At 42.0% G+C, this 12,339-nt stretch overlaps 1 protein-coding gene across 1 annotated transcript; it reads right to left on the minus strand.

Annotated features, from left to right (window-relative positions):
* Positions 1 to 12,339, minus strand: dpysl2a (dihydropyrimidinase like 2a). The gene is made up of 14 exons (XM_050050463.1): positions 11,971 to 12,339; positions 8,896 to 8,984; positions 7,141 to 7,325; positions 6,815 to 6,979; positions 6,473 to 6,534; positions 6,258 to 6,338; positions 6,097 to 6,165; positions 5,844 to 5,964; positions 5,577 to 5,733; positions 5,223 to 5,364; positions 4,940 to 5,110; positions 4,446 to 4,625; positions 4,147 to 4,336; positions 1 to 2,540 (listed from the first exon to the last, which is right to left on the minus strand). The coding sequence occupies exons 1-14, from the start codon at positions 12,010 to 12,012 to the stop codon at positions 2,449 to 2,451; spliced, it is 1,746 nt and encodes a 581-aa protein (XP_049906420.1). The 5' UTR covers positions 12,013 to 12,339; the 3' UTR covers positions 1 to 2,448.

Raw genomic sequence — 12,339 nt, forward strand, 5'->3', positions numbered from 1 at the left:
ACTTTCATTTTTATTATTTTAATCCACTGAAGTCAACACAGATAGGGTCAAATGCTGACAAGACCAATGATTTCCCCCCCAAAACCCTGGTATCCTACAAAACATACATGACCGAGAGAGTATCACACTTGCTGGGAGAGGGGCAACAACAGTGCTCAACATCACAACTCAATAACCATTTATCAATAACCAAGACACTTCCCCAAATGTAAATCACTTCACATTATAGCTTGGCATACAAAACCTACACTTGACAAGGCAATGAGGAAGAAATAATCCAGTGTTTTACAGTATGGCCGCACAGTGCCGTGAGACTGACAACCCATCGTGGTTTGGTGAATACAGTTACTGCCTCAAGTGGATCTGGTGTCGACAGTGTTGGGCAGGTAGAGGGGAGTAAGAGAGGAAAAACTGGATATCTGATAATTCATTCACAACACTAACACCGAGAACAGCGGGCACATCATCAGCACACTGTGAGGGATTTCATATACATACTGAAGCGCTTTTCATCAGGTCTCAAAGATTACGGTTCCACTTCTTTCAAGAGCCTTCATAGATACAGTGTGCTATCAATATCTTACAGAACAGGCAGGCAAGTAGTTGGATTCAACAAATATCCTAAAACATACAGACATATCCAATACAAATAAAAAGTTGCAAGCTCACATACATTGTTTTTTTTATCATTTGGATTGTTACAGGTGCAAAACAAATTCTGTCGAAACTGGGATAATGGTGACAGCTGTGTGGGCGTGGACATCATCTGCACATATACAGCAATGGTCGTATAGCACCAGGTGCAGAGAGGTTGTCAGCAAACCTCCCTTTTAGCTTCTTTGTAGTGTCTGCCTGTAGCTTTTACAATATACATCGGTCTGATTATTGGAAGCTTGTTGCCCTGACAACCTTTAAACAAACATGAGGAAAAAACAAAATGATGAAATGAGGGGAAAAGTTCATGTTTCTCAGACAAAATGTGATGTGCCAGCCATTTCTCCAACCACAATATTCAGGACGGAGTTGAATGAGTGGTTTAACGCTAAAATACCCTTTCTTTTCCTTTCAGTGCAGACAGCGCTTCCCAAAAATGACTTTAACGCGATAAAAAAACATTCAGTTTTAAAAAATGAAGTGCAACTACAACACAAAAGGAAGACCAAGGTGAATTGCTCTGCTGAACACAGTAAGGTTGTCAAAAGTATTGATACTTAGATACTTTTTAGACACCACGTGTTTAAAATGACACGATCTCAGTTAATTAGACATTCGATTGTATCGAAAGTAAAAAACATCACATCTACAATCAGATTTTCAACCCAAGCTGTAATTAGTATTAACATTATTAGAAATGTGTTGGTATTTTTCAGTGGCTTTTTCTGTACCAGCACTGTGTCCAGGGTAATTAAAAAACATAATAAATAATGATCCTATAGAGCGAACAACAAAGATCACTTCCAGGTAGAACACTGGCAATTAAATTCAATTGCTGAGGTATGTGAAATCCACAGACTTGTTTGTTTGTGTTGTCATTTTTAGCCGCTCCAGGGCTGTCTGACGACAAGGTGAAATGGTGAAAATATTCTTATTATAGCAATCACTTCAACTGATATTGATTTTTTTTAGGTGTCTAAAAACTGACCATGTGAGGCAGAATTTGCCTGGAGACGTTTCATTTTATACACGTGACGCAGGGGTTTTCTACCCGGAAGTGACTGCAAATAAAACATTGCAATTCAGTCTGTACTTATTGCCCAGGACTTTTTTTTCTTTTTGTCGTGGTATCAAAAAAGCTATCAAGTATCGTTTTTTATAAGAGAAAATTAGGTGTTATGAGATGCAGAAAGAATTCTACAGCCTAATCTTTCATGAGTGTTTGTGGCATCAATGCAACCTTTCTGTACTAAAACATCACTCTTACAGTCTAACAGTGTTACAACATGAACAGTGGAGGCTCTACTTTCACCTGAAGGTAGTGAAGTAACACAACTAACAGCAAATTCCGACCTCTATCTGAGAAATGAAGAGCGCTTTAAGAAAAACTGTGAACAGCTGCAGTTTCTAAAATGCCCGCTCATGAAACTGATCGCTTCTAGGGACTCATTTTCAAGAGGGCAACAAAACGGCTCAAACATGTACAGCAAAAATGATACAAAAATGTAAACAAATTAAATTAATCAATAATCAAACTTGGTTTATCTGGACTTCAATTCACTTGATCCTTCCTTGACGATGGTAAATGGCAGGAAAGATGAAACAAAATGAAACAGTGCTTTCTCTTTTTTTTTTTTGCATGAAGTGAGCAAGTGGTGGTGTGTGAATAAGAATGGATGGAGTGCTTGTGAGTGCAGGGGGGAGTCAGAGGTGACCAGATGTGATGTGACAACGGTAAGAGTGGCATCTGGTCCCGTGTCGCCCTGCATCCCCCGGCTCAGGTAAAGAAAGGGCTTAGCCGAGGCTGGTGATGTTGGCTTTTCCACCAGGGGGAGCCACGATGCGTTGAGTGTTGCGACGAGGAACGTTGTCATCAATTTGGGCACCTAGAAAAAAAAAAAAGACATGAAGACATACTACAATGTAAGTTAAATGCCTTAGGCCCCATCACACAGAAAGAGTTTTGCAGGTTGCAAAGCACGAGGCGTGCCGCTGCCTTTTTAAAAAAATTGAATGCCACTAAAATAAATAAATAAAATAAATTACACTTGCCACACCTTTTTATTGTTGCCAGGCAACCACAGACTCACCTCCTTATTCTAACCTTCCCGTGTCATCAATCTACCGTTTATTTATTTATTTTAGCTATTTGACAGTTATTAGTAGCTAGTTTCTAAAATGTTCAGGCAGAGGGTACTTGCTGTAGCTCTGGTTGAGGGTGAGAGGCTGTCAGCAAATAGTTTGCTTGGCACAAAAAAAAACAGCAATCTATGTGGGTACATGAGAACCTAAAAGTGAGGGTGGATCATGGGGAGTACTAGTAGTTGGTCCAGGAGCTTTGGCTCCATGATGGCTGTTTCCAGGCATATATTAGGATGACTTGGGGCAGTCTGACAACCTGCTGTCTATCGTCAGGCTGAATAGCTCTGTGTACCCAGCAACTGCTACCACCAGTTTCTCCTCCATTGTTTACCAACTGTAAACTTGTTGTCGTGACCACTACAGAAGGCCCGCCGCCTCTCAAATCATCCGATTGGACAATGGGAAAATAGATGACGAAAAAAGAGATGGCGTGGGGCGTTTATCCGCTTTGAGTTCAAGTTTTTTCAACTCCAGTAGTTCAGAGCGCTCCGGCAAAGAAACGCGAAGAAACACAAGATGCCTGGCAACACCAAAAAACCCGAGCAAAAAGCTTCATTCTTATTAAAAACAATTACGAAAAGGCCCCTCCAGCTGCTAAAACGCTTTCTGTGTGATCAGGGCCTTGTTGTCTAAAAGGCCAACTGCCAGGAATGAAATTATTTTATATTTCATATTAGGAGTGTAAGAAAATATCAATACACATGGGTATCATCATATTATGTTTTGTAATGATGTATCAATTCTCAAAAACACTACATCAATTTCTAATTGTTTTCAATTCTTTCTTCTCTTGTTTTTTTCCCCACTGTTATAGGCAAATGTTACTTCCTTTGCTCAGTTTGCACAAAAAGCAGTGCTATAATGTTGGTTACAGGGACAGCGATAAACACAAATGCAGATCCCACTGTTTATGCAGTCTGTGGTGTGTTCTTTATACTATGACAGTCTTCCTGAAATTAGATTTTAAAAATGGCAATATATTGCTATGCTTACAGAATTGCAATATATCGTCCTTTGTGTGCATTTTTATCCTAAACATGACATTTTTTATCCTGAATGTGTAATTCAATTCTATTTCCACTCTTTTTAACCATATATCACGTGTGCAATTACACTAAATGTTTCTGTACAGTATGTTTACTCAATTAATTTATTATTTTTACTCTTTGTCAGCTTTTTTTTTTTTACACTCATGACCTGAATGCAATATAATTTAGTTCTGCTGTGCACTTGCTCTGTCAATAGGATGACTGACAATAAAGTTGTTCTTGTTCTCGCTATCTCAATATATTGAATCATAACCCCTGTAACGTGACACGCATGGCCAGATTTTTGTCCTATTTCACTTACCAGACAGACTGAAGCCAGACTGGTGAAGGTTGCGCACTGGCTGGTGGGTAATCTGCTGCTGCTGCTGCTGCTGCTGCTTGGCAGGAGAAGTCTTCATTGAGGAGACGGTGGAGATCACCTTGGGAGTCACAGTCACCTCACACACCGGCCCGTCGTACTGGCCCCTGGGGACTCCTCGCAACTCTGTGAGCTAAACACACAGGCCAATTCATCAGACCACAAGCTGTGTGGTTCACCTGCTGACCTACATTGTAAGAATTTGGCTTCTCTGTGGCTGGATAAGTGCAATTACAGCTCACCCTGCTGCGGGCCTTTATCCTCTTGTAAACGTGGTCAGAGAAGGGTTTACGGCTGATGTAGCGCCCACAGCCCTCCGTGGGGTGAAGGCTGCCCTCCTCCAACACAATCTTGCCCTGGCTGATCACCACCACAGGGCCTCCACGCACTTCTGTGCCCTCAAAGATGTTATACTCTACAGCCTGGGGAAAGAAGATGCATCATCAGGAGACAACTTAAACACTACTCTGAGTTGATGGGGTGTATGTGTGGGCACATGATTAGCATAAATCAATAACTATGATAAATAAAGGAGTAGACTGGTTTGAACTGATTTTCCCTTGGATATCATGTAGCAGTACATCTGAAAGTGGAACAGAGCTGCTTTAGCTATTATAGCATACAATGTGCACTGCAGCCCACCACATACAATCTTAAGGAGGAGGTCTCAACATGTCTAGGACACATCACCGACTAAAGACACTGTAGATAAGATCAAATAAAGTAACCATCTGACCAGGTTGTGGTTCTTAGCTGAGATGATCTTAGTAACGTCCGGGTCCCACAACACGAGGTCAGCATCAGATCCCACAGCGATGCGGCCCTTGCGGGGGAACAGGTTGAAGATCTTGGCTGCATTTGTGCTGGTCACCGCCACAAACTGGTTCTCATCCATCTTGCCAGTCACCTTTTAGGACAGCAAATCACATACTTACATCGAAACCTATGCAAAGGTCATTCACTACTACTAAAATATTGATTTTTTGGAATGTGTGAGAAGTAGGTCGCATCGAGCTCACCACACATTTGTCCCAGATTAAGGACATCCTCTCCTCAGTGCCATTGGTGCCCTCTGGGATTAGGGTGAAATTATCTTTGCCTATCGCACGCTGAGAAGTCTGGAAAGTGCAGTGAGCACTACCAGTCACCTGCAAGTCCCCACTGGAAAAGAAAGCAAGCAAGAAAAACTAAGGATATGTCGCCAATCATTCATGACAAACCGTGACATTTATCTGCTACATTTAATATTCTATCTTTGTATTAAGTGCATGAATGAAAAGGGCATAGCTGGGTAAAATAAAATACAGCACACAGCAGTAACACATGTCAAGTTTTGCTGCAGCTATCTGTAGGTCCTGGAGCAGAGCCCCTACCATGACAACAGAGAGTTGAGGTAGTCGGGGGTGGTGGGATCAGGACTGAGCGGTGGAGAAGTGACATAGGCTGCTGCCTTGGCCCAGTTCTTGCTCCAGTAATGGGTACCATCAGTGCCCAAACTGGCAGATATGGGCTCTCCGTAAACCACAGCACCTACAGGAGTAGACAGGATGATGTCAGCACAAAAAAAGTTAAAGCCAGACAGACACAGGGAAGGGTGAACAGTAAACTTGCAAGGAAAAAATTCAAAATTCTCTTTTTACCCTTTTTCCTAGCAAGGGCGATGACATCAGCAGCACTCTTGCTCATCACCTTGGTGATGTAGAGGGGACAGTTGGTCTGATTGGCTATGGTGACAGAGCGGTTGACTGCCTCGGCCTCCACCTACAGACACAAAATCAGGTTTCTTTACCAACTTTCTCTCCTATAATACTTTCTAGGTCTTTAAACCTTAAAACTAGATTTACAAAACCTTTTTCTTTTGTCAACAGTTAAGAAACCACTCCTCCATTTTACCTCCTCTGGGCGGCTCAGCACATGGCCTTCAGGTCCAGAGATCCCCAGCTCTAGAATACGTTTCTGCTCCTAAAAAATACGTGCAAAAATATATTATAATCCAAGATGGCAATAACTGCTTGCAGCTCAGATGTCAGTGACTTATTTCGTTATTCTGTTACCTCTGCAATGATGTCTCCATTCTCAGCATGCACCTGTGCAATTGCTCCGAGGTCTCTGATGACACTGAACACCTCATAGATCTAAAAGAAAATGAAACAAACAGGTCAGCTTGTAGGGCAGTCGTCTACCCTGAGGACATCTAACAGCCTTTAAAAACATATGGTATGACAGACAGCTGCAGAGCCCGTTGATATCAACAAGAAGCCAAGCATACCTCAGAGTCAGAAAGTTGGAAAACATCCTTATAAGCCAGATAGACCAGGAAAGAGTTGACACCTGAAGATAGAAAACTTATGAGAGAAAACAGCCAAAGGTGGAATAAAGAGAGCAAAAGAGGGAAAACCCAGAGCGAAGGAGAAAAGTAAAATCAAAAGGATAAATATTACAAAGCAGGAAAATTTAGTTACTGTTTTTTCGTCTGTGAAAAGTGGTTGGCTTTTTTGCCCTCATGCAATGTCTGAGAAACACTTCTGTATCAGTAAAAGCGGCGAGCAAGTCAGCGATTATTAGATTTAGTGTGTGTGGAGACAGAAATCAAAACACGTTGATTGCGTACCATGATCCTTCACCAGGGTCTCCATTTCTTCTTGAGTGCTTTTGTTCCACTCGGTGATGTCCACGTGCAGAGAGTAGTCGCAGCAGGACTTGCTATCAGCCCACTCCCTCCACTGTTTGAAAGCTGCAGTCAGGCTGGCGCCGGGCTCCGGCACCACGTGATCGACTGTAAAACACAAACAAACAGGTTGGATTTAATGCGCACAAGCAAACTGCATGATTAAATCATACGCTTGACGGCATGCACATCTGCAATGTTACAGTCCATGCAACAGTATGACTGTGCTTTAAAACTGGTTGTTAAAACATGTCTGGTATAATACACACTGATCATAGTCGTCCCCCCAGCCAGAGCCGCCTTGGTGCCCTGGTAGAAGTCATCTGCTGCCACCATGCCTCGGTCAGGCATCTGGAATCGGGTGTGCACGTCAATACCGCCAGGCATCACCATTCTCCCATGAGCCTCTATTATCTTAACTCCCCCGGGAACAATAAGGTTGTCGCCTATTTGCCTGAGGTGACAAAGACAGACAAAATACAAAATTTAATGAGGAAGACGTGATCAAACTGAGAAATGTAGACTCTAAAAATCAAGGTAATAGGTGGCCATCTGGTAGATATACTGACATATGTTTCTGTCATTCTGCCAATATGAGTTACACTATATGGCCAAAAGACAGAGGACACCTGACCGTCACACCTAAGTTTGTTGGACATCCCATTCTAAAATCAGGGGCATTAACCAAAAGTGCATTTGTGAGTTCTAAGACTGATGTTGGACAAGAAAGCCTGGTTTGCAATAGGCGTTCTTATTTCTCCCAAAGGCGTTCAGTGGGGCAGAGGTAAGGGCTGTGCAAGCAGAGTTCCTCCACACCAAACTCATATAACCATGTTTTTCACGCCTCGCCTTGCGCAGGAGGGTACAGTGACCAGAACAGCAAAGGAACTTCCCCAAGCTGTTGCCACAAAGTCAGAAGCACTGAACTGGCTAAAATGTCTCAGGGTGCTTTCGGACCTAGAGTTGTCTTGCTTTGGTGTGAACCAGGGACTAATTCTGTCACAAAGTTGCATAATTACCTAGAGTTGGTTCGTGTTCCCACGGCAGCATTAACAAGCAGACCAGATAAAATGCCTTGTGTGAGAACGTTGAAGAAGAGTTCACTTGCAAGATAACTGCAACACTTTCTAATGTCACAATGGAGGGACAACTACGCGGGTTGATTTTAGCACTGGTCATCGTGTACGATATTGTTGCATTGTCCATTTTAGGCAAACCATACAGTTTGAAAATGAGGCGCGGCTCCAACTAGAAAACAATGTTTTGATGCATTTGGATGCGCCGTATGTGCATATTAAGGCAGTACAGGAGGAGGCGCACATTAATAATCCTCCAGAACTGTAACATGCTCATGCTTGTTTAACCCAAACAATGGGTAATCAACTGCAATTGGTTCAGATCGAGGTCGGAACCACAAACGAATCACACCAGAGTTCATTAGTAACCGGGCCAGGACCACCTCTTCAAGAAGGTCTCGGCCCGGTTGTTTCGATGCGCACCCAAGTGCGATTGCTGTATCCACATCTGCCCAAACAGACGGCACTTATAGGTGCAAACAAACTTGAGTTTGACTGAACAGAACCAAACAGGGCAGGTGTGAAAGCAACCTCAGTATCCTGTAGCTTAAGAAGAATCTTCTCTAGAACTAAAGGGCCAAGCCAAAACTCTAAAAACAGCCCCAGACCATTTCTTCACAGTGAGCACTATGTATCCAGGTAGGTAGCGTTCTCCTGGCATCCGCCAAACCCAGACTTGACCAACAGACTCGAGTTGTGACAAAGACGGCATCCTTGGACAGTGCCACATTTAAAGTCATCAAGGTCTTTATTACCAATTCTAAATTCTTAATGTTCCTCTGTGGAGATTTCACATCTGTGTGCTGAAGTTTATGCATGTGTTAGCAATGGGCGTGGCTAAAACACCTGAACTCCATAATAAGGAGGTGTTCTGGCCATATAATGTAGGTGTGGCCCACTTTTTTTATAAATTAAATATAAATTAGTTATTCTTCAAATCGAACTTACTTGATGACGCCATCCTCCATGTAGATATCAGCCAAGAATGACTGATCATCGTTCACTATCTTTGCTCCTTTGATGAGGAGACGGTCACTCTGAAAAGAGGAGACAGAATGTTACATTACCAATAAACTACACATTGATCCAGCTGCCTGCTGAGCAGAGTGCGAAAAACCATCTCTGTTAATCCCTTGTTGCTAATCATCTATCCCATAATCCAACAGTAAATTTGGCTAATTTCAAAGAAGTTTACATTTTTCTTAGAACAGCAAAGAACCTTGGGCTGATTTTAGTGATTTATTTAGGTCAATGTACTTCCTGGTTTGTTCAGAGATCTCCTGTGAAGCCCATGACAAATGTAATCCAACATTTATTCACACATAATAATAGACACATCATGTGAAGGGAGGGAGCAAGTGTTGATCAAACCCCTTGAGTAAGAGCACAAACCCTTGATTGGCACAATTAACTCAACCTGTATGAGATGAAAGAAGAGTGCAATAGGCTGGCCTACTTCCTACGGGCTGCCCGGGGTCTCTGAGGACAGTCGAGAGAGCTAATGAAGACAAAAGTGGTTTACTGCAGCCCTCACATCAGGAGCATTCAGTTTCCAATGTCCACAGTGGGTGTACGCTGACAGCGGGGATACATTAGGTACAAGTCATGGCTGTACTGACATGAGGCCATTACTCTAGTTTAAGTTGGTCATATAACCTATGTCCTCTCTGTGCACTGAGACTGCCATATGTCTGAAAATGGCTTTCACTGTACATTGCTGTAGTCCTCAACTCTCTATTTGAATGCATCATTATGTAAATATATAATTAATCATATATGTACTTGTCTGCTGTGAAACGGACCTTCATGATTTATCCTGTGACGTACAGTTATAAAACTGAATTGATTACTGAGAACTGAATGTACTTCTTAAAGGGCTCAGTGTCAAGCAGCGTAGGCTATACTATAAATGGAAGTAGGAACTGTTTCTCACATAGAAAGGTGTTTCTGTATTTAGCCTCACGTTATTGATATAAGCAGGGTAAAAATGGCACTGAAATATACTGGAATCACTTTAGCTGACATTTTGTTACAAAACAATCAGAGATAGGACACACTTTTTAGTGAACATCCTTTTTTCGTGGAAACAATCAATCAATCTTAAAAAAACAGGCTTTTCAAATATTTGAAATGGCATCATATCTATCGATTTGAATATCTCTTTATTTTATTGTTGGTTGCCCAGCAGTCTGCTGGACACAATATTCATGATTATCTTGATAAGGGAAATTCACTGCAATCAAATTGTGTTTTTTTATTGTGATCCGCAATAAAATCATATCCTGTCCCATCCCTAAACACCTGTCAGTATGATGTAATTCAATTTTGTGGTGCACAAATTACATCCTTAAAAAAGAAAATACAAATGTAATAACATTTCTTTAAAACCGTTTCACCAAAAACTGAACATTACAAACATCGTGATTTATTATCAGACTGAATTGGTTAAGTGTATCTAATAAACTGGTAACTGAGTGAATGTTACAGCTGAAGTGAGCCAAGTCAAAAGGCATGAATCAGCACGAACAAAACATTATTTCCAAGTTGTAAAGCATTACTCTCCTTGGTTATTTCACATGATACAACAAAAGCTTAACAAGCAAGCAGCTAATAAACAAAAGACCATGCTTAAAGTCACAATGAATATAATATATAATATTATAATGCGTATAATAATGCAATATATAATGCATCCAGCATTATCATAACTACTGCATCAATGTTAAATGTTACCATTTGGTTTAAATGTTCAATAAAACATCAAATGTCAGTGAATGAATGTCTTATTTACCAAATAAACTGAAAAAGGATAAGTGACAACCTGAGAAGTGTGCTCATTATGACAGTTGTTTTATCTGAATAAAAAATTAATCAATGGTCAAAACTGTCGCTATGTTTCTGTCATTCTGCAAACCAACAATTTGACTGTGCAGTGGTACTATGGTGGCAGTAGATCCCACTGTATGTCTGAATGAATTCAGTCACTATTGTTCAGGGACAGAGCCTAATTTTGGTGTTTTCTTTTAAAGCTCTGCAGATTTAAACTATGTGCTTTACTCCAAAGCAATAAGTGGTGTCAGACTGTGTGTGTGTCAGTGGGCCTGGGGGGCTGCTGTAGAGTTACTGCTGTGTGTTGTGTCTGGGATGTCACCGCTGAATGACTCCGGTTTGTGTTGCTCTCAGTGTACATACACAGAAACAGACAGACAGAAAAGGACAACAAAGGTTAACACAACACCATTAATCAGAGCCTGACCCTGAGCCAGCATATTTCACAAGACAGTGTGACGCTATGAAATGATCAAACTTGGAGCAGTTGCTGTCTATATGCTTCAGCACTCTGGCTCCAACAGCTGCATGATGAAAGCTTAGGGAAAAGGGTTTGGATGGGTGCTGTCCAATGACCTACTTTACAAGAGGTTTTGCTTCTTTTAACTGTCACGGCATCCTTACTGTAGGCCCTTAATACTGTGCTTTCTGACTGAAAGGCTGCAGCACAAAGCAGGTGTACATATATACTGTTAAATCCCAATTTAAACAGTGTATCACAAAGTCAAGGATAGGTGTCCCAGCTGCAGCAGCATTGGATTGTTTTGCAAAAATCTAGTTCTCTACAAAAGAGGATGCAGGATGGAGGATGAAAGATGAGGTGGTGACAGGGAAGGAACCTGCGCCTAAACCTGTTAACTACACCCTGCATGCTGGGGATGCTGACAGGGAGGCTGAGGTGGGGAGCTAGCTACTTAATGGCAGCTAAAGGAGCACAGAAACATGAGGACCTGCAAAAAAGCTTGCTGCAAACCCACTGGCTGGTTATCATTGTTCATCCCAGGCTGTATGTGTATGCAGCTGAAGCAGGGCTGCTGCTGGTGACAGCGTCAGTGCAAATGAATGGACACGACAGCTAAGCGTTGGCTAGCATTTGGTCTAATCCTGAGGCTCACCGCATGCTATAAAAAAAGAGAGAGACACCACAGTCGATGCATAAATGTCATATTTTTAAAGTAATGAGCCAATACTTACTGTAATTCGTGGAATGTTCTTCTTTCCTTGGTAACCCGACATTTTAAAGATCCCTCTGTCCCCTGCCTCTTGGCTAACGCTAGCTAGCTAGTCTGAACACCTCAGCTGCCAATGAAAGGATGAATGGATGCTCTGCTTGTTGGCCAGTCGACGCCCTGGGCGATCTGCGCCTATCTGACAATATCTGTAGATAGTAAGAGAGGTTTGCTCAGTGCAGCCTAACAAAGGATGGTAAATGAGTGGTTTTATCTTTGCCTAACAGTCCTATCCTTGGATTTACTGCTAGAATAGGTCCCTGAAGACCAGGCAAGCACCAAGAAGAGAAGGGCCACAAAGAGGTACCGCGCATGCGCACTGCCCCGCCCTGCT

The sequence above is a fragment of the Epinephelus moara genome, chromosome 8 (assembly GCF_006386435.1).
Source record: "Epinephelus moara isolate mb chromosome 8, YSFRI_EMoa_1.0, whole genome shotgun sequence".
Taxonomy (NCBI): domain Eukaryota; kingdom Metazoa; phylum Chordata; class Actinopteri; order Perciformes; family Serranidae; genus Epinephelus; species Epinephelus moara.

What these genes read in the sequence shown, in the direction of transcription:
- dpysl2a (XM_050050463.1), bottom strand. Translation starts at nt 12,012, where the DNA reads ATGTCGGGTTACCAAGGAAAGAAGAACATTCCACGAATTACA. An exon ending in TGGGGGGACGACTATGATCA is followed by an intron (nt 6,980 to 7,140) that starts GTGTGTATTATA and finishes TGTGTTTTACAG; the next exon opens with TCGATCACGTGGTGCCGGAG. An exon ending in GTCTGGCTTCAGTCTGTCTG is followed by an intron (nt 2,541 to 4,146) that starts GTAAGTGAAATA and finishes TTTTTTTTCTAG; the next exon opens with GTGCCCAAATTGATGACAAC.